Source organism: Trachurus japonicus, chromosome 22, assembly GCF_045865225.1.
Source record: "Trachurus japonicus isolate A0001 chromosome 22, Traja_1.0".
Classification (NCBI taxonomy): domain Eukaryota; kingdom Metazoa; phylum Chordata; class Actinopteri; order Carangiformes; family Carangidae; genus Trachurus; species Trachurus japonicus.
In genome coordinates, this window is record NC_140928.1 from 19465931 (window position 1) to 19489031 (window position 23101).

Consider the following 23101-nt stretch of genomic DNA (forward strand, 5'->3'; position numbering starts at 1 on the left):
CACACTAATGTTAATAAAGTGTTTAGGATATAAAATCATAACAATTAATTTAAAATGAATGTGTGTTATACAATGTAGGCCTACCTAAATGGTTGTTTTGTTTTGTTTTGTTTTTCATGACTCTATTAGGCTTCTCTATTGAGCTTCAATCTCACAGGTCACCGCCATTTTATCATTTCCAATAAATGTGACCCAACTTTAATTTTGAAAAAAGAAAATAATAAACAAAATTATAATATTTCTACCAGTTTAGCATAAAACAGGGGCAGTGGACGAGCTCGTGGAAGTGTAATGTTGCCCGGCCCAGTTCAGGTCAGCGTCAGTGTCAAAACGCTCAAATAAATGAGAAAAATATCACTTATTGTCTCGAACAGAAACATCTCCATCTTACCTCTGACACTGTCGCTCTAATTCTAGTGAATTGCTGCTGTAATCTTCTGCTTTGCAACTGTTTGAACCTCACAAACACAGGACGCACCTGACATCAATTAGCCCTGTCTGTTTACTCTCGCGATGCTCTGCAGATAAACACTGCCCCCTAGTGACGACACGAGAACACAGCTGTTCAAGTGTTACACACACAGGACGAGGCTCTCATACACCTTTTTTTTTCTTCTTCTTGATTTTTTGTCTTGATTTATTGAAGCCTTTACAGAGCCGTGTGACTTCAGTAGCACGGGAGTATAATAGATAAATATTTTTAATAGATTTGTTTATCGTTTATTGTTACAAATATCCTAGAACTTGTTATTTTTTAGTAAAAGACTACAAAGGTCTGCATGGATATTTATGTTTCTGTTCAATTTTACATTTAAAATAGCTACATACATGTTTACATATTTGAAAATTAATATCCTCCCAAGGTTTTGCTGTATTTCCTAAAAAAAAAAAACGGCCTACATAATTGTATTTTCTGATACAATGTGCTTCATTAGATTAGAATTAATTTTCTAGAAATACAAAATGCAGGCTGTGTGTTCATATAAAAAAACATATGGCTGTGTCATAAACCTGGAGACAGACCAAACAGCTGAGGACACACACACACACACACAGTGCAAGGGCTGGGCTGATTACAGCTCCTTCACTGTCCTCATCAAGACCAACACAGACCACAGTCAGAGATGAGAGGCCCCAAACACACACAGCGTATACAATAATCTGTATAATCCACTGCACACACGTGTATACTGTACTTATAAACATACACACAGGGACAGACGCACACACACACACCAACACGGTGACAGCCTCCTCAGACAGCCTCAGAGCTCAGGCAGGTCGCTGCCATTATCCCGTCCTCTACCCTAAACACGCAGTTTTAATTTCAAAGCTCTGATTAGCTGATGATTGCATGACAGCCGCCGACCAGGTTCCCTTTTCACCCAGCTCCCAGACTGCAACTCAATCATGCCCAATTAGTGGGTCCCCAAACACTCTCTCTTATTAGAGGACTCATAATCGACTCATTGTGTCCTGATTTGGCAAATAAATCACTCTGGAGGCTGCCGACTCCCCCTCCTCTCCCCCCTTTTTCTCTCTCCCCCACTTCGCTCACTCTGTCTTTCACTGCCCACTCCCCTTCTTTTCCTTGTCCAGGGGTTCAGTGACAACATTTTCAGGCGTGCTTTTCATTGGAGCTGACAGTTTGAGCAACGCTGGACTCCTTTTTTTTTTTATTCCCCCTGAAGAATGAAGAATAATTTAGCAGCTAAGGCAAGGCAGGCAGCATGCGGGTGTCCTTGTCCTACAAGGTTAAGAATCCATTCCATCTGAGCAAGAAAGGAGTGAATTAAAATAAATGATGGCCAGATATTTATTGCGAGTTTGTAGATGAAGCCAAGTCAGTCTAGTGGACCAGCGGGGCCCGGGCTGCCAGTGGCTCAGTGTAGCCGAGTGACCTCCCTGCCTCTCCTTGCCTAACTGGGGAATAACACTCAATGTCACTTTACTCCTATCCTGTATTTGATATATTTATTTATTTATATCCCTATATATATTTATATCTATAAATGCATGTGTTGGGGACAGTAGGGCAAATGAGATAGCAGGACATATATGAAATTATCTGTTTGGGGGATGCTAAAAATAATTGTGATTTGATTGAAATGTATGAATGCTGAATGTATCAATGTTTCAGCAAAGGTAAGGCCCACGGGTTGGTGTCAAAGACCAAGTTGAATTTTGAGGGAAAATCTTTTGTTGGATTAGTGAAAAGCTGCAGGAAGAAGAGCCCAATGCAGAATTCACTCCCAGAATTCCTAGTAACCTGTGCTTCCTCAGGACAGGAATCCAACACGAGAGCTTTTCAGACTCAGTGGGGTTGGAGCAGCTTGAGCCCGGGGGCTTGCGGCCCACTGGGAGGCCTGTGATGTTGCGTGCAGGCAGGAAGCCGGTGGACTGTGATGTGGTGGGCGGATGGAGGCAGTAGAGCAGCTTTAGCAACGTCCTACTGTGTCGGTGAGCTCCATCCGCGGGCTCTAACACTTTCTCCCGCAGCAGCAGATCCTGTGAAGTAACCTCAGGATGCTGCTTCCCTTTATCCACAGCAAACCCTGCACTTTCACCTATGCCCCCCTCCCCATCTCCCCTCCTCCATTCTACCAAGGGCTGTGTGTGTGTTGAGTGGTCATTAGTCTGTTTACAGTGCAGAGAGCCTGGCCAGCTGGCATATGACGTGTGATGTGCCTCACTGTGGTCTACCACTGTGAGACCCCTGTGGCAGAGCCGTGGAGGCCCAGCTACCCCCTTCCCCAGGCGGGCCGCAGAGACCGCGGCGAGCCCTCGGCAGATGGAGCCTCTAGCGTTTCTCTTTCCTTTTCCACATAGGAAAAAGAAGAGGTGGAGCGAGCGCTGGAGGTGGGACTGGCCCCCGGCCCCCCCATCACAGATGCCAGGAGAAGGCTGAGACTCTGGCGAAGCCCTGCTGGGAGGGTGGTGGGCCGGAACAGGTGCAGTCTCAGCCCCCTCGATCCCCTCTGTCAGCACCTCGGCGGTGGAGCCCTCGCGCTCTTCCTGTCCTCGCTCCTTCTCATTCACACACTTGAGAGGTGTTGTGGTGGTGGTGTGTGTGTGTGTTTGTGTGTGTGTGGGGAGGGGGGGGATGACCAGCCCCTCCCTCTACCCAGCAACAAACCAGGCATCACAAGCGAGGACCAGACGCAGTTCTCTGGCTGTGTCGTGACTTCCTCTCATAAGGAACAAAACTAAAAAAAAAAAAAGTACCAAGTTCAAAGCACAGTAGCAGAAGTGGATGTTTGTGACCCTGCGAGGGCAAATTGTGGAGTTGTGTTGACTCAGGCGTTTTCCTCTCCTGGGCTGACCTGGCCGCTGCCAGAGGGCCAACACAGCCCGCTCTCCCATCAGCCCCTGCTTTATCGCCAGCAGCCACAAGACAAAGAGCTTCTGCCGTGTACCTGCTGCGGCCGGAAACCCGTGTGATGGAAAGAGTTTATGACAGAAGGGGGAGTGTGGTGAGGCCCAACAGGCCACCTTGACCTGTCCCTGCTCAGAGGACCTTGGTGAACCTTCTCCCCGCCGGTGCCCCCCACAGCGACCTGGACACTCCAACCCCCACTGAATTATTATCATAATTTCCCAGAGAGGCAGCGCAGGGCCTCCGTGCCTAGAGAGGCATCCATGTTTTACAGAATGTTTTGTGTTTTATTGCCTTTAAGTCACTCATAGGCCAGCGGAGAGGGCTCACAATGATAAGAAAACCACTCATGTGAAAAATGAAGGACCTCGCGTACAGGACTGAGAGGTGAAGAAGGGAAATAATAAAATACATGACAAATGTGGAGCTGGACTGTATTTCATGTTCAAACCCGTCTCGCCTCCCAACCCTCGGCCGCACTAAAAAACATATGAGGGGAAAGAGGGAAATGATAATAATGAATTCAGTTAATCTCACAGTTACCAAAAGAACAGAAGCAGTTTTTTTTTGTTCTCTTCCCCCTTCTCATGGTTTATACTTGAAAAAAACAATCCCAGCCCTCTCAGTCCCCCTCCCGGGTCCTTTGACAACATGACGGCCGTAAGATGCCCAGGGGCATTCCAAGCTGCCACCGTCCCCGCCATTTCATGTCCGAGCCCACCTGGGGTAAACAAAAAAGGACTTGGAGCGATAGAATATTAACTAAAGAAGAGAGGGGGAAAATAGCACTGACAAAACTGAAAATACTTTTCAACCCATCAAACTTTAGGTCTTAAAAAATATCACTTTCATTGTCTCTTTTGTGGAGTAATGCCCCCTCCTCTCCACCAATCCCCTGCGGGCTTTTAAAGGTGCAGTATATGAAAAATAAAACATCTGTTTAATCTAGCTATTTCAAAGGCAAATCCCCTTTTGATCAAAAAATGATATTGATCTGACTGCCTTAGTTGTGTGGTGAGGATTTCTCCTTTAAACTTGAAATATCATGAAGTCTTTGTGCTAAATCAATACTGTGGCTGCTTTTTGAGGCTTGTTTCAAAGGGCACAAGATCCATTTGAATATGGTTGCATTTGCATTTATTATTTCTACCATCAGAATTCAAATTGACCTTGCATATATTTATGTTACAAATTAATGTGTAAAACATAATCTCGGCCTAACATGAAAAGCTGGTGGTCTTTATGCTCTTGCCTTTTTAAACTGATAATAACTCTCTTGTGGCTGGTTGAAGGCATCTGACTGATGCAGCGCTGCTCAGGTCAGCTACAGGGAGCCTGTGACAGGCACGCAGCCCCTGGTGGAATGAACTGGTCCTAATACTCCTTGAGCTTTAGCGTGTCTGTCCTCACCCCTCACTCTGTGTCTGAGGGGCCCTGACGTCGGGCCCCAGCTATCTCCACATCTTCCCATTTTCTTTAATTACACTTCAGCATATTGCTTTTGGGCCATATGGAAGGCAGATATTGAGACGAGATAAGATGTATAAACTTCTGTCAACACCACAGCATATTAGCTGGAGCTGGAAGCATATTATCCCTTTTCTATCCTTCCAATTAGCGCCCAATATCAAAATACATTAAGACAGGCCTGTCAACAAGGAGCGGGAAAACATTACATTAATGGGGCCTTCGTCCGTTTTTTTTATTAAAATTGTATTACTTCCTCGCATTTGTTTTCTTTGCCACAAAATGAAAAGTCATTTCCACCAAGGGACCCAATAAAAACACGGATAAATTACCCATTAAAACCCAGTGGCCTGAGAACTCCCTGTGCTCAGCTGGTCCATAGTGGCCTCAAGGTTTTACAGTGGGTCTAACAAACTGCTGCTTTTGAAAAAATAAACAGTGTAGATTCACACGAGAAAACTTTTCTGAGATTCTGTGTGGCACGGCGTCGCATGTGTACCATCACATCAAAAGGATTTTAAACATTGTGTCACTACAGCAACATTTTGAATGAAATATCGGACTACAGAAACAAGCATGAAGCAATGTGGGTTTTTTTTTTATAGCAGTAATAGCTCCATTATTTTAATAGAAAAATGTCATGGAAAAACAAATGACACCCATGTGTGGCCTGTATGGTCTTATCTGATATACACGGTATCATTGTGAGTTACCCTCCCAGTGATACAATGTTCGTCCGAAAGCTTCCGCCATAACTACAAAGCTCTCCAAAAACACAACTGTCTTCCTCACTAGAAATAATGTATATATTGCATTCCTGTTGACGTGATTGAATTGAGTGCAGCCAGACAATGAGAGGTCATTGACAGCCTTACTGCAGCATCAGGATATACTGTACAGAGGCAGCTGAGAGACAGGGAGAGAATAAAGGAGGAGAAGAGAGCAGCAGGATGAGGGAGTGGGAAGAGGTCACTTTGAGAAGCTGGATGCAAGCACATGCCAAACAGCGTCTCTGGATCTCTCTCTCTTTCTATAATCCCCTCTCTGATCCACCGATGCTCGGGCCAATCATTTGAGGCCGGCCGCAACCCGTGATCACTGGGCCCTAATCTGAGTCCCCGGCCCGTCCGCAGTCCACCTCAGACAGCACCGGCCGGCTGCCAGCAGAGGAGTGGCAGGCTTAGCCTTCTCCAGAGAGACAGCTAGAGGTTGTCTCTACATGGATGGGCACTTCGCAGCTCGGCAGGGGCGGGAGGAAGGGGCAACATAGCAGCTGCTCAGGGCATATGGGCAGAATTCATTAGGTCTGGCTAAATAAGCCAATTGTGGAGGTGGTAAAAAAAAAAAACTGTGCGTTTGTAAGTCTGATAGAGAAACAGCAATCACTGAGATCACTCATTGAATTTGAGCACTGAGCGCAAATATTCTGCCACACAAATATTCTGAGCACAAATATCCTGTGTGATTTGTGGTTTGTCCTGAGGTATTACACTTGATGAAGTTGATTCAAGGCCCATCAAATGAAAAAAAATCTGGATCTATTTGTGATGGCCAGTGATTGAGCTGTTAGATGCATAGATCGTGTGTCCTTGAGGACTTTGCTGTGCATCTCCAAATGCCATGAGACCGCTCTCTGCCTCAGAAATAAACCTAATCACAATCTGTAAATGTTACAGCTGTTTCTCTAATAGACCTGGCCTGACTTTGGAGGCCGGCTTTTATATTCACACACATGAACCAAAGACAAACTGAATGCTGATACATGTCACCAGCACGTGTGACATGCAGGCATGATCTATAATGAAATTCATAAAATATATACAATTTTGGGCCAATATCCAAGATGCAATGTCCTGCGGCCTGTGCTCTCCAGACTTCATTTAGTTATCACATTGTTGTGAAGATTTGTTTTTTTTACTTTAATGACCAGATACCTGACAGCAGCAGCTGTCTTCTGTCAGACTTACATCCATTCCTCTTTATCCAGCAAAAAGGTATAATGTATGCTAATCCCCCAGGTGTCAATAGGAACTCTGTTCAGTGCATTTGAGATAATAGTGAAGAAGGGGTTGCTCCTATCGAAGAGCTGGAAGATAAAGTCAATGGCACGGTCAATAACAATAAGGTTGTAGGCTTTAATGAGGAATGTTAATTTGAACACAATCAACTGGATTTCAGCTTAGCTGATTATCAACCTTGGACTTGTATGAAGGTGTTGATAATGCTGGCAGTTACAGGGAGGGCATTTTTACTTGTGACAGCTATTTTTAGGGGGCTTTTCAGACAGACTGCTATAGCCTTTTGGCTGTTTAAGTTAAAAACTAACATAAAAAAGGTTGAAAGTCAAAAATATTGAGGGGCACACAACACTGCACTGTCCACTGCTTTGTAAACTTTATTTAAAAAATAGAAGCAATGCTGTATATACACTTTAGAGAATATAAATCCTGGATAACAAACAGTAATTAAAGTTAATATAACCAAAGTCACTGGCCCTGCTGTGTAATGGCCATTCACCCAGTTCCCACTGGAGCCATTTAAAGCCTCAGTCCAAACTTCCTCCTCATGTTACAGGCAACGCGGCCTGCTGCTCCTCACTCTCTCCTTGATCCCATTCCATCAGCAGCTCTGAGGACACCTCTGTAAACAGATGATCCCAGTCCCAGCTCACATCATCCTGCAGAGCAAAAGAGAGACAAAAGAGAGGGAGAAAAGAAGAATTAGAGAGGCAGAGGGTGACATACAAAGAAAGGGAGCATGGGGAGCAGAGGGAGCAAAGAGAGGAGAATGGGGGAAGGAGAGCAGAGGGTGTTAATGTACACATCATAAATCTTGATTACCTGGGAGACAGAGTGGCAACCTCCCCTGGTGCTCTAGAAACAGCTGGACAGGCCTTCGCTGGGAGCTCACAAGCTATATTTACTAAAAACTCACTCACCTCCTTCACCTCCTGCTCTGGTGCTAAAACCTTGGTGAGGAGCTTCAAGTCGATCTCTCCGTCCTAAAGAAGGAGCGCAGCAAATTTCACTTAGCTTGCACAAACAGAGGTGATGCTAGTTGCAAAAATTAAACGGTGAACGAGCAGAGACATGAGAATATTAAACAAATCTAAAAATAAATGTTCTTGACTTACTAAGGTCTGAAAGGCCGAGTAATACTTCAGATCGTTGTCCAGATCTCTGTAGGTCATTACCCGGTTCACCTGGACGCTAACAGGGCGATGGAGAGTCAGACGCAGACTTGTACAACACAGCATCCTGACTGCACAAGTTTTTACCTTACCGGAAAAACCAACCAGCTTTGAAGAAGTTTGGAGTTTGTGCACAATGAGGCTCCAAGACTTCAAGCAAAGACCACAGAGAGCAGGAGATGGTTGCCAAGTGGTAAACGCTTCAAATTGAAACCCAGCTGCTTATCTGTGGGTTGGAATTAAGTGGGGGGGGGGCTCTCAAAGTGGCCGGGGCCTAGCAGTGCATGCCAGTCCTACTTACTGCACATTACACGCTACATTGCCCCCGCAATGAGTTCAATGTGGATATTATCTCGCACAGAGAGCAAGCCCCAGCCTAATAACCTCCACCGCTGTCATAGCCTTGCTACATATTCGACACATGTCGGCGTGTCTCTCACTGCCCTGTAAATCAAAGGGCCCAGTTAGTAAGGACCCTGGTAACAGAGTTGCATAAATCACACCCAACTGTTATTTCACAATTTCAGCCGATAAAGCAAGACACTCTACGACGGCACGAGTGGAGGACAGGTAACCATCAAAGTCAGCGGAGCAGCGAGTGATGTCGTGTCCTGTGCACGGACAGAGGTTACCTGTCATACATGGGTCTGGGGAACAGGCTGCTGTATGAATCCTGAGCGTTAAGGACCAACTTTAGCTCATGAGTCTAAAAGGTGTACACTACCTCGGAGGAACCGCAATTTGCATGGTGAGGTCTTCTTCCTGCACTTCATCAAGATCTGGAATCACTGGGATGTCTGAAAAGCAAAAGCACAGACTGCATTTAACAGATCTGTTTACATTTTAAATTGTGTCCAACAGTGGGAAAGTCTCATCAGTCGCCAGATGACAGAATCATTTATAAAGAAATGCAGTCAGTCCCCTGTGTACGGCTTCAAAAACCGTGCATTTCTCTGCAAGTGTGTTTATGTGAGATGTGTACGTCTGTGTGGCACTTTTCTCCCCTCCCTCTCTCTTGCTACATTCTCATAAGAGCTGCCCTGTCACAATAGCCATGCGGCCATGAATATTCAGCAGGCGAGGCGGCAGCTCTTCCTGCTGTGCGAGGGCCGCTGGCCAGGGGCTCCCCAGAAAGCGCCCCCTGCTACCTTAGCATTTGGGTCCTGTCAGCGCCACCCACCCCCAGGACCTGCAGTGGCCGGTAGGCCGACCTCCATGTCCACTCTGCCACTCCGACTGGGGCGGCATCCAGCCATGTGCAAGAGTATTTGCTTGCGGGCCCATCTGTGTGGGGTCGGAAGTCACAGTGCGGCCTGGCAGGGGCTGCGGTGCCAGGAGCCGCCAGCCCGCTGCTCAAACAGTGGGAACCCACTTTAATTGGCAAAACGCAACAGGACAGAGGATGGCTCCACTCCCAAGAAGGACAGGGCAAACTTTCACAGCATTTTTCAGATGGACATTTGTTGAAGCAGGGAAATAAGAGAGGTATAATAAGGGATTAGAAGAATTGGTTGGAAATAAGATAAGTGGTTAATAATGAATAAAGGGGCTGACTGAAAAGTGTTCAAAGATTTCGTGCTTTACATTTATTATCAAAAGGGAGACTGTATAACTTGAGAAAAATGTAGGGCACAAAAATATATCAACTGTTTTGCCAAAAAATGAGTCATTATGTTATGATGTCTGTCAATGTCAGTAAAGCTAAAGATGTGATGGTGGACTGCAGGAGACAAAGGCAAAGCAGAGAGAAAGAGTCTGCAGCTTCAGCTTCCTGAAACCTCGAGTTATCGTTAAACGTGTCTTGGTCACAACACGACACCGCGGTGGAGAAAGTTCATCCGCAGCACGGCAGCGTTGTCATGAACCTGTACAGGTGCTGCTGATGGGCAGCATCACCATCCCATAAAGTAACTACAACAACAGACTTAAGACCATTCAGGATATCTTCATCCAGCGGTGCCTGCAGATGGTGCACAGCATCATTAAGGACCAGTCAGCGAGCGCACAAACCAGTAGACGATACAGGAGCACGGCTGCATGAACCTGCAGACCTGAAGACAGTTTTTACCATCAGGCTTCTCCTCATACATCTAAATATTCTACATCACAATAAGCTTACCTGCTTGTCTGCACTGTTTACTGCACTACTTACACAAAAATGCAATCAACCATGAGCTATGCCACTATTCACCCCATCTTTATATATATCTTTTTATCCTGTACTATACTTCATATGACTAGTGCTCTTATTGCTGAGCTGATTTGTTCTTTCACTGCACTGTTTGAACCTGTGTTAACCTGAATCTGACAATACAACTGAAACTGGAACTGAATTGAACAACAATCTACATTTTTTTTGTAATAAAGACAGATGCCAAAAGCTTTGCACACTTCACACGTGTTATAATGGAATTTTTTATGTTTATGACCCTTGATTGAACTTTGAAGATGCATGCTCATGAACCTTAGGTGAACTTCGAAGAAAGTGGAAGTTGCACTTTTCTGCTGTATACAGGGCAATATGCATCTCGTGTCTGCATCTTGTTTCCTATTATTTTGTGATAATTACACTGAAGCAAGCAGTTGTCTCCATATCCAAAACCACGGTGAGATGTCAACGAGATGTCAACATGCTGAGGTGGGAAAAAACCACAACAAACCTCCAGTTACAGACAACACTCTCTTCCTGCCTTTACATATAATATGAGTTAACCTCATAATAGCCTAATGATATGTCAAAAGCGCTAAGTGCAAACTTGTACAATGCAAACTTATTCTGCAAGAATGCAATAATGTTATTGGACGTGGCTCCTTCTCGCTCTTGTGCCTATGTAACCTCATGTAACCAAATCTCAGTGTGCACTCTCATACAGACTTTTGTGTGTATGACAGTCCACCTCTTGCAAGATAAAAATAAAGAACTTAAAGTGAAACCTCATTTTGCTGGAATTATGATTTTCTCTCACACAAGTTAAAGGACATTTCCAACAGTGTACTTGTACAGAAACAGTGTTAACTTTGAGATGTATCTTTCGTGTACAATATTTTCTGGGGAGGCAGCAGGCTGCACATCCTTATTAGCTCCACAGCTGAGTGTTGACACAGTGACACAGACAGAGCGAGGGGGAGAGGAAGCAAAGAGGGAGGAACAGACAGATAGGGAGAGAAAAAGAGAACTGGACTGCATGAAGAGGGTTGTCAGTAATCTCTAACCACAGTACTGCACCCTGAGGGGAAAGTCAATAGAGGAGCTAAATAGAGGTGAAGAGATGGAAGTCTGCATCTGATGTGTGGAAATATCTTGGCATCTATGTCACCATTCCGTCAAAATAACTCCTGAAAATAAAGTGAGTTGGGGAAAAATATCGATCATTGATGGTACAGTATATTTCTGTGCTCCATAAAAGTTACCGAGCAGGTGCAGTGGCGAGAAATGATTTTGATTCTGAACATATTTCTCAGATAGAGGAGGAATAGAGAGGAGGATAGAGGAGGAATTCTGACGACCACTTGGTCAAAACCTAACCCATCAACTTTCCACTGATAACAAAAACCTCACCCTCTGTTGATAACTTATTTCTTTCTCTTTTTTAATTAAACCAAATTAAAAATGCCACGCTCGTTTAGCTGCTGACAAGATTCATCTGTGTTTCTGATATCCAAATAAATGCAGGCGCGGGTATTTCATATTCATGAGGCCCCGGTGACACTTTGTCCTCTCATTTACAAAGCACAGCGTTCAGCAGAATCCGTCCCCCCTGGACCCCCAATCAAATTTAATGGTCTTAGTGCAATGACATCAAAAAGCCTTGCTGTCCAACTCTTTGCAAACAGCTTCCTGGATTGTCTATCTGTCCACACGAGCCCTTTTTCATTTCAGCCACTAATGCACTGTTAACACACTCCATGAGGGTTCAATGTGACGCAGAGAGGCATATGCTGTCTATATGCAAAGTCCATTATTAAGTGGGGAAAAAAAGAACAACATTTTTAAATGAGCTTTAAATTCAACCTATTACTGGAGGTCAAGCAGGGCGTCAAAGCAGCTGCAAACAAGCCAGTGTTTTCATCTGATGCAGAGGGCAACTCCATCAGGAGGAGATGTCTCTCCTCAGCACGGCACACATCACCTGCTCCCACTTCCTTCCCTCGGCTGGACGTGTATCAATGTGGCTTTTGTTTGGCAGTGAGCTGGGCCGCGCGGATCCTTATTACACGGCCGTGTCCGGCTTCCTCGCTGAAGCATGTAAATATCAAAAGGGGATAATTTGCTGTGAATGTAGACACACTCCCGGCAGGCACACGCCGGTCAGCGACTTTGGAGAACAGGACGTCTCTCCACATCGCTACGCATGGGTCCAGTCAAATGATTACCTAGGCACAGAATCCATTTGAAATGGCTTATGGGACAATATTCGACACATCGCCCGACTGAGAGCAAGACACTGAGACATGAAACACCTGAGTGTGTTTTTGCGATACTGGTGCTATTTTAAGTGACCAGTAGGAGGCTGTGGGGGCAGCTGATGGGGAGATGGGAGAAAGGGACTGAGCTAGCCTTCTCTCTCTCTTTCTCCCTCCGTGCATGTAGCCAGTGGACATAAGGGATAAGGGTAGAGGACATAATCAAGATCGCAGGGGCTATCTCACTAACCCTCAGCACTGTAATTTCCAATGCCCCTGCCTCCGGCTCTGTATTAAGAGGTCTCCCTCCACAGAGTAATAATCTTTCCGGCGGCATTAACTGCAAGAGAACCAAACCTCTCAACTCTTCATATTGTCAGCTCACTGGCTAAAACGGCCAGTGTGCCGACAATATTAACGTTATGTGTGTGTGTGTGTGTGTGTGTGTGTGTGTGTGTGTGTGTGTGTGTGTGTGTGTGTGTGTGTGTGTGTGTGTGTGTGTGAATACATATACTATGTAGTGCGTTAAGCCCTGAAGTTTGTGTCGACAAGTCATTCTTATTTATCATTTTCAGGACATTTTGTAATAAGACATTTGTAATAATTTTCCCACTTTTGACACCATGTAGCAACAAGTTTTGTAAGTGCTTATGAATACAGTATACAATACAATATCAAGGGTGAAACATACAATAATAGAACCATTTTTAAAAATCTATTTTTTCAAATATTAATAATTAATAATTATACTGATATTGATGTCTTGAGATGTAGAAAAAAGAGATGCTGGGCATTTTTAAAATAAACAGAAACAACAAGCCAACCAAACCTTTTTTGTATTCAAAATAAATGGTATTTGTTCATAAATCATTGAGAATTTCTTAAGAAGAAGGACTTAAGGAGGTTTATTTTCTACAATGAATTTCAGTTGGGCGCTCTCATAATGTTGTTAACCTGTCGATCCTGAGGCAATTACCTGTTTTCAAGCTGCAAAATAGAACAATTATCCTTTGTTGAAACCCCCCACCAGTCCTGACTGTGTTGTGGTGTGCAGAGTTGGGCCCTCAGGTGACTCAGTCAAAGCAGTAATGTAACCACTAGATCTGTATTCATCAGCATCTGCCTGACACTCTGTGTGTGCACGTGTGTGACTAACTGTGTTGCTCTGGGTGGTGAGGGAAACACTTAAATCCTGTCACAGCATTCTCCATCAACTATGAATCTAACCTTATTTAATGAGCATATGCACGTGTCATTTTCATCAAAGGGGCCGCGCTTATACAATGTCACACGCCCAGTGGTCAAAGGCAGAGTTCTAACACATGAATCCATGCTGGATCCAAAGAGAAATATGCATAAGAATGATCTGACTGCCTGCTTATCTGCTCTACTTCCAGAGGATGAATGTGCCGTGGAGGCACTGGAGGGCTCCTCTTTACCTGTGAGGAGAGACACAGAGTGGGGTATTGCAAGGGTGCTCTTACCTCCTTCATCATCTGATCCCTGGGGAGTTTGTGGTCGAAGGCGGCGGCTGTAGAAACAGGAAGTGGGAGAGTATGAATTATTTAATGCTTACAAAAACGAAGCCCTATGGTGAGGTCATCACAGGGAGTGGGTGACTTGGCTCCTGGGTTACTTTTCTTTGATAATGGGCCTGGGTTTTTTTTGTCTTGTCTTTCTCTCATGGTAGACAGGATGTTTGCTCAGTATGCTACAGTCTGACTGGACTACAGAGCAGTGGCCTCTGCCAAAAGGCACTGATGGCGCTATGAGACTCTGTTGTGCTGTCTGGGTGACCAGCCTGAATGCCCCGTACAAGATCACCTCTAGGAATTAAAACAAAAACAAAAACAAGCCCAGCTGGAGCAGCAATCTGAATAAGTCTTACTAAGACAAGACAGTTGTGACAGAAGCACAACAGAGGGGATTTTTCAGCAGGGTAACACCTTTAGTTTCACACAAAGCCTCTGCCTGACTACAGCCGTTGAGGCGCTGGGCTCCGACTGCGATGATGAGTAAAACATGCACGACTACGTCCTCTACCTGCCTCTCCTCACGGTGATGTCTATTCTAGTCACAGAATGATGTGAGGAAGGGTAGGGGGGGGAAAAACTAGAATAACAGGAAAACTTGGCTCCTTACAGCAATAAAAGTGATGACAACTCAGTCACACTGTTTTTTAATCATGTTAAGTGATTGTTCTTGGAACGCAGGGATTAGCTGCAACGAAGGACAATCTGAAAGTACAGCGCCATTTCCACTTTATTACAAAGGAACCAAAACATGAGAACTGACCTGTTTTTATTTACAAACACAAAAATGTAGCTGTAATTGAATTCAATCAGCGACTCTCAAATGTGGGTGAGGCGTCTGAGTTGACTTACTCTTCCAGGTCCTCAGCTGCATGTCTTCTTGAAGATCTGTGTATCAGAAGAAAATGTATTTAATTAATCACACTTTTCCTTCCATCTAAAACCTCTAGATAGCAACTGCACATCTTCTTCATCTGTATTTAAAGATAGTGAGTCTGCTACATCAGACTCAGCCTGGTCTGAAGCGGTTGGGTCTTCTCTCCCCTCTGTTTTCTCGGCCTTATCTCCTGCTGGATCTGACGGCTATTTTCAGACTTTTCTCCATTTACACAGCTCAGCTTGAACAGAGGATGCCAGACACCAAAATACTGCATTTTGACACTTCTCCACCTCACCCCGGTATTTTTAGCACACACAGTCTGTTTTAAGCTCAGTCTTGACACCCTGGAAAAACAAATTGTTGCCACATTATTATTATTATTTTTAAGATTTAACCATAAGAATTTAAACATATCAATCATCAATAAGAAAATAAGAAATCAATGCAGTGTTAAGTCTTATATTTGTGGTATGTTTTGATTAGTTGACTAAAATGTGTGCTTTTTCATGACACTTAATAATACTCTTTGTACATTTCCTAGTTGAGTAGTGCCCCCTCCTGGTTTTAAAGGTAATACATTCAGTGCTATTACAGTATATCTACACAAATCTAAACACAACACAGTGCTTATTACAATAAATCAGCCCCACTGTTGGTATCCCATTTTTAGTGGCCCCGAACACAGTGACATTGATGGAAAATAAATTATAGCTCTTACATCACAGGTATCATACAGCTACAAAATAATTTATCTCACTTTATTTTTTCCAAATTCCATATGAAGGTGTTTTGTTTGTTAAGCACTTACTGTAAGGGCTGTAGATTTTGTATGCTGTAGAGATTGTAAAGTTTGTGATTTTGGGGCTTCATAAACAAAACTGCATAAAGCCAATTCTGTTATGTAAAGAAGGACATTTGAGTACATCATATATAAATCTTTTAAACCATACCTCACCGTCCATTAATATAAACTAGCATTCAAAATATAACGTACTGTGTTGAACAAGTGAACTGGAATAAGTAAAACCTTCTTAATTCACCTTTTTGAGGCCAGACAAAAAACTAAAGGAGCAAGTGATGAAAACTAAAAATTAGCTAACAAATTCTCAGCCAATTATCTTCACTCCTGCTTTGTCTGTCTTACACTGTACATGCTGTCTGATCCCAGCCCAGCAGCCCTGAAGGTACTGGAGTCCAACCAGGCAGGGCAAAGAGGAGCTGAGGGAGCCTACCTGCCTGCCCTTGGACTGTGTCCTGTCTGGGGGGCGGGGGTGGCGACACTTAAGACACATTACAGGCCCCTTGATTAAGACTCATGTAAGGCAAAGCGATAGACATGGTAAAACTGTCTAGAAAAAGTTGTTAGGGATAAAATATATTGTGACAACCTGGTTTCAAAGGTTCATCAATAAACTGACAGATCATTTAGTGTCAATTAGAAGTGATAGATCGACAAATCCCGGGATTTCTGCGCTGGGATTAGTGGGAGGAGGACGGCGGTGATTGAGCATGAGGGGTGACATTGAAGGGAAAAGTCCTTGCTGGTTCCAGGGGGGACCATTACTTACTTTGTTTCAGAGAGGATCAATGCACGTGCAAACCCCTTTCACACCTCCTGTATTTCAATCGCTTTGAGACTGGGTATCAAGCTGGGTTACGTAAAGGCAGAGAAGCGACACGCTGACCTTCTGTGAGAAAGGAAAGATCTATTGAGTTTGCTGTTTTCCCTGCTTGCACTAACGGTGCAGTAAACTACGCAAATAAGCACAACTGACTGAGCCTGTTCACTTCAATGCATCTTCTGTGCTCTCACCTCCACCGAGACTGAAGAAAAGAAGCAGGGTGGCAAGTGAAGGAAAAAAAAACGAGAGAGGTAGTTCTACAGTATAATAAAAAGTCTAATGTTCAGTTAGTCATGTGCAGTATTTACAATTGGATTTGTTAGATGTAGCCCAAAGCTTTTGGTAAGCAGCCTCCATCTGTTCCAAATATTTCATGAATTCTCCATGTTGTGCTCCCCATGTAAAGAGCAGACTGCAGTGGTAAGGGGTGATTAAGTGGCTTGAACCCCTGTGATGAAGTGGCTAGCTGACTAACAGTGCCCTCCTGTGGCTGATGCATTAACCATGTCAATTACCGCCTTGCTCACAGATGAAGACGAATGGAGAGTTGCCTGCTCGGACAGGCTCCCTCTAACCTTGTTGATTCACTGCCTGAGTGCCAAATATGCACTGATAAATAAGCTCATTCAACAGCATGAGAGTTCATTAATAACACATAACCCAAGACCACAGCTCCAGGTCCGTGCTTTCAGTTCAGGCACGGGGGATTGGGGGGGAAAGGTGAAGATACGTACTTGGCAGACCCAGACCCAGAGCTTTCTTCTGCCCAGCCGCCCTGCCGCCGGGCCGGTTTAGGGGGAGGGTGCTGGAAGGAGAGAGAACTTTAATAGTAAACAGTTTAGCTTTCTTCTTCTTCATTCATTCATATTTGGAAGCACATCACTTACCTACTGTGCATTATTATCTGTCTTATTCTGTTTTATCTATTCTATTATTTATTCTTCCTAATTCTTCTTGATTTACCGCTATGTGCTGCTTAGGATGGGAGTGACCTAGACTAAATTTTGTTTATTAGACAATGACAACAATAACGTTATCTTATCTTAACAGTGATTTGACTCTAATCTAGAAAATAAAGCATGAGACTATAAAAATCTGAACCTCGCCTTAGCAATATTTTTTTGACATAGTGATCAGTAGACTGTATTTTGGTGTCTTATTAAGGTAAAAATGCATAAACAAGAAACATGTAATATAAGTCTTATTTAAGTTTGACAACTGCCAGTAGAGGGCTCTCTTGTCTACAACAGAAAACCAATACCTCTACAGGAAAAGCAGACCACAACGCTTAGCATCCATGTAAAAGTTTAAATGTCTTGCTAAACATTTTTTCTAAAGAAAAGTTCTTTTTCAATTTTCAAGTCCAAAATTTAAGCTTGAAGCTAAAAGGCTCCTGTACAATAAACAATATGCTCGGCATGCAGAGCGCAGAGTCTTCTCTACGCACCCCATTGTTTTGTTTATTATAGTTTTCAATACTGTCCATTTCCAGTACCAAAACATATGGAGCAGAGTGTGGGAACGGCTGGGGCCTGTAGGTCTGACCCTAAAATAGATTCACAGGAAAAAATGACCTTCTCCCTCTCATTCTTTGATTCTGAAAATAGTAAGCTCAGTATGCATCTCAATCCTGAGACCGGGACCCTGAGACCAGCACTTGAATGAATGAATTCCTAAGAGTGCAGGAGGGTGGGCACTAGACAAATGAATTAGATGAAAGAAAAAAGGAAAAATGCACAACATTTCTCATTACTAAATAGGGTCTGTAGAGAACAAAGTGCTCATGAAGAATTTCTTTCCTTCGTGATGAAAGAAGAAATAATCTTTCATGGCTGGTTCCTTCACCAAAGCCATTTATAAATCTGAATGTCATCATTAAGCAGGGCAGAGGGAGGGGGAGCCGCTCTGCTCTACTGTATAGTGCCATTAATCGAGGGAGCTGAGGCTGAACAAGCTCACTCCAATTTGTGTAATTAGTAACTGTCTCTTTATTAAGACTTAGAAAAGATTATAATAATGACAACAATGCAAAAAATCCCTCTAGTTTTTAATGCTTGGTATTTCTGACAATGACCAGTTTTTCAAGAGGGACAAGATAATAAGGTCAAGTGTCTTCAAGTGTAATAAATATATCTGACAGTTATTTCACTCAACAAAAATGGAGAGGACGATAAGTGTCCTGAGAAACAAAACACATCTCTGCCTGCAATTCTGCATGACCAAATATGAACCTCACAGTTGTAGTAAAATAGTTATGGCTGTCAAGGCAATTAGCTTAACCCTCGTGGTTTCTAATTTAGGATTCCCTGATGGTCTCCAGGGCAAGGAACTTGTGGTGGCCAAACCCTACGAGCCCATAAAAGCAATTGAGTCTTTGTTTAAAAGGATGTCAGGAATGTGACCAATCAGTTGGGTATTTTAGGCAGAGGAGGCCAGGGTTGATAAACGAAGACTGTAAATAAACCCACCCAGTCGCACGACACTCTGGAAAAATGTATTGCATGCGCACAGCAGGTCAGAGAGGGCGCGAGAATACTGGTTCATACATTAGGGAAGTTGGCCTAATTTGGGAAGATTACCCTAAAGCAAGAGCATTTCTGAAATATTTCTGCTTTGGGAATCTTGGCTGGTTTACAGTGTGCCAATCCAGGAGATGTGACTGATTCCATAAATGCCAGTGATAGTGGGGTGAAATTATTTGTTATTATTTGTTTCAACTGTCACTTCTGATCTGACTGCTGTGACATATAGCTGGTCCATAAATCAATTTAGTCTATCCTTAGCATCTTTACATCCAACATGTTTCAATAGCCAGGGATAACTACAGAAACTATATGACGACATTTCAAGACAGCTTTAAGCAGCTGATGTAAAAGACAGTATTAAAATGAGAATTTATGGACACTGGTGGTAGAGCCATCAGGATGTTTATGATATAATCTGCTTGTTTCCAAATTAGACAATTTACATGGGTACAATTACAATATTGTGTGACACTTAGGTTGAAAGAGGGTTTTACAAGTTTGTATGAAGTAACACTTGAAAACACTTCATGCAAGCACATGAGATCCAATACACACAAGACAATAACTGAAGCTTGAGGTGCTACTCTGAATGCTCTGTGTACAGTTTAAAACCCGCTGAAGTAGGAAAATGGCAACTCAAACATCTCTGCAAAAATAAGCACTCCATTAAACTTTATACCATGTGTGTCAAGTGGGTGTGATAATGTGATAAGTGGTGAATCTCAGTAAGTCTAGATATTAAATCTAAACACCTGAAATGAAGCTCAAAATTATGGTAAATGTTATGTTAAGTGTTAATGAATCTAAAACTATGTAAATGGTATAAAGTTGATGCCTGGAGCAGTAGCAACAGAAGCCATGCAAAGTCACTGTTTTTCTTTTCATGCTACCTACCTCATCTTCATCCTTTGATTTATATATGAGACAAAACCAAAATGCTTATTGATGACGCTTATTGTGAGGTGAAATAATTACATGCAACTGTCTTCTGGAACATGATGATACATACTTCTCCCATTGATGCAGAGGTGGAGGACTTCCTTACGTAGCGAGAATCCTCAAATGAAGATTGATCTGCTGCGAGGCGAGCCCTTCGTCCAGATTTTGCAACCTGGGAAAAGGGCAGAATTTTAAAATGGAAAATACATTTTGCTTAAATTGTGCTGAGCAGGTGTAGTGGGAACTTTTAAAAACTGAGTACTTGCAAACAAGATGAACGTCTTGCCAGTTTATTCACTTGCAAGTGGGCGTTCCCGAACAGCAACAGTTAAGTCACCAGTTGGAAAGATGAGCACTGTCTCTGACACATAACTTGCTTATATACACCTCACATCACTTGAACACCTGTCAGTACATACGTCACTTCCTGACAGCTGCTCCCCCTAGATGGTCTGGCACCGTGCTGAGTGTAACAAAACAGCCACGGGGGGTTGTAAAGTGTCACAACACTAAACATACATTTCAAGGTTTTACCACACATAGACTTGAACCCTTGTAACAGCTTTACATAGAATGTACAGAGAAAAGCTAAATAGAATACAGACCATATAAGGAAAACCTCTAAGAGTGTATTTTCCCAATACAGCAGGATTGTCCAGTTGTACAAAATGTCCAGGTGTGAAACTATGTAGGCCTTTTCTATGTGATAATATAGCCTACAATTTTCACTTCTTTGAATTCACATTGTGCAGATCCATATTTAGGTATTCAACAAATTAGCATCATTTGTAGGAATTTCCTTGAAGAATGGAGCCACAACTTTGCAAATTGCTACTTCCAAAATTTGTGATGAATTACTTAAATTAGGTTTTACCAAACAAGAGGATATGGAGGGAAAATAATTTGTATGATCCACTTATTTAAACTCAATTTTAAAAAAAAAACAACTACAGTATGTGTCTGTTGATGGTAACATGAGATCAGTGGGACAGCGCATTTTATAATGACCAAGGAGAGAAAAGTGGACGCAGATCTACACCTCTGTCTTAACAATGCCTATTCAGATTAGAGATAGACTGCATACATGTAGGTGAAGACCTGAGGGTCAATTCTGAATGTATAAATGACTACTGTACAGTATCAAGCAATGTGTGAGTCCGTTCACGTTGTTGGAAAAAAGAAAAACAACAAAATTACAAATAGCACTGCAATACTTGTGTGTAATTCAAATATTTCTAAATGATTACAAGCAAACAGGGAGATAAAGGTTACATCAAGCATCCTAACCAGCTGCAGTATTCCCTACACTGGGTTGAAGGATAAGAAAACTGCCTTTTATGGAGATGAGTTGTGATGGTAGTTGAAGGTAGTGATGCCAGATTATAAACGTTTTCGAAAGAGTAATAATCACAGAGAAACAGAGAGTTAAAGACAAACGGAAGAAACATCATCACCATAATAACACTGAGCGGTGCATGTCGGGAAGTGTCGGCTAGCACAGCTAATCGTCTGGTTAGCGCTAGCTGGGCACTCAGAGACGAGGTTTCCTGTCGTTGTTGCTCAACAGTGACAAATAGTAAGGTGTCTTCGGTGGAAACGCTGTGTTTGAAGAGCTATCCCACTTCCTGAGCGGTTAATACTGACTTTTACATGAGCTTAGCTGATAGCTATGAGGCTAGCACTAGCCTCGCTACATCGTTACAATGTGGTCCCAGCTCCACTAACTGCGCAATAAAGTCAGCGTCAGGACTGTCCCTGTCGCCTCAGTGCACCCTCCGCATTTCAAGAAAGTCACTCACATTTTTTACCGTCCCAGCATTCCCGAGGTGAAAGTTATCGTCCATGTCTCTCCTCTTTCTTCAGGCTCGGGCTGACTAGGGCTGACCAGCGTCTTCCTGGATATAAACAAGCGTCACATAGCAACGCTCTCCATGGTAACGCTAATCAGGAGGAAACTGCGGCGCGTCGGTCCCACTAGTCGCCGTAAAGTCTCGCTACAAGACGATGAACAGGTAAACAAACAAACACAGAGGAAGTTTTTGTGCCAACACCTGACTAGGTGTGTTCTTGTTGTCGCTGATACCTCGGTGGAGATTCAAGATTAATCTCCCAGGGCCATGTACAACATCATAAACAAAACAATGCGGAAAGAATGGGATAAAAACAAAGATGTTTGGAGACTGACCCTCGGCATCATAACACTGGTGATATATGGGATAGCCTTGTTGAAAGTTGATGTCATATAAACAGCAGCAGAGGAGAGTTTGCCTTTTACCAAACAAACAGCATCTTTTCCCACAACTCCCACGTGTTTGCCTTTTTTTCTCCCTCATTTACATAGAAAAAAAAGAAAAACATGTTTTTCTCCGGAACATCACCCCCATTAGGCCCCATTATCTCATCTACCGTGGTGGCCTGCCACATGTCAATGTCCACAGTCTGAGAAAGGAAGTCAAAGATGCCCCACAACACCCCCACCACACACACACACACACACACACACACACACACGCACACACACACACACACACACACACACACACACACACACACACACACACACACACAGCACCCTACCCTCTCATGGCCGCTAGATGTCCCTGTGTGTGCATGTTTCAGGTGGACTATGGAGGGTCAGAACAGTAGCAGCATCTAGCGGAACCACAGCAACTGGTTGAGTTCCCTTGTGCACCCTCAAGATCCCCTTTGTTAACTTTGGCCCTCCATCTGCATTTCATTTTCTTCTGAAACTTTATTTTGGATGTTGTCACTATAGTCAAAAGACTCGTATATTATATGTCTACTGAGTGGATCAGGCCACAGAGCCTGCCTTTAATTGATGGAAACCTACGAGCGCACAACAAAACAGCTCCAGCCTGATTCAATAAAATGCAAATGATAAAAGGGCAGGGGGGAAAAAAACTAACGTTACCTTGACAAATCAGTGCAATAATTGTATTTTTGTTTTGTTTTGCCTTTTTTCCCAGACGCACACCCCATCTTGCGAAATCACACATTGCCCAATACTAATACCCCGCACGTTTTCTGAAGTCTGATTGAAAAACAGCTTTGACGATATAAAGTTCAAAGTCTTCGCCCATTGAACGCGTTTCAGAATAAGTCAGATCTCATTGTCCGGGCTGCAACTTGCTGCACCTCCCTCGGT

The 23101-nt window shown here is 43.3% G+C and overlaps 1 protein-coding gene and 1 pseudogene across 2 annotated transcripts; both read right to left on the reverse strand.

Moving 5' to 3' along the window:
• Nucleotides 1–2600: 2600 nt before the first annotated feature.
• Nucleotides 2601–4177, reverse strand: LOC146963940 (uncharacterized; annotated as a pseudogene).
• A 3038-nt stretch (nt 4178–7215) lies between these two features.
• On the reverse strand, nt 7216–22138 carry ift43 (intraflagellar transport 43 homolog (Chlamydomonas)). Of its 2 annotated transcripts, none has more exons than XM_085767048.1 (9): nt 21735–22138; nt 20006–20107; nt 17206–17276; nt 14822–14857; nt 13922–13968; nt 8758–8830; nt 7977–8052; nt 7782–7844; nt 7216–7520 (listed from the first exon to the last, which is right to left on the reverse strand). In XM_085767048.1, exons 1-9 carry the CDS (start codon nt 21777–21779, stop codon nt 7407–7409), a joined length of 627 nt encoding a protein of 208 aa, XP_085623174.1. In that variant the 5' UTR covers nt 21780–22138; the 3' UTR covers nt 7216–7406. The 2 variants fall into 2 exon arrangements, with proteins under 2 accessions (XP_085623174.1, XP_085623175.1); XM_085767049.1 differs by having other exon boundaries at nt 7684–7844; nt 21735–21930.
• Nucleotides 22139–23101: the final 963 nt, after the last annotated feature.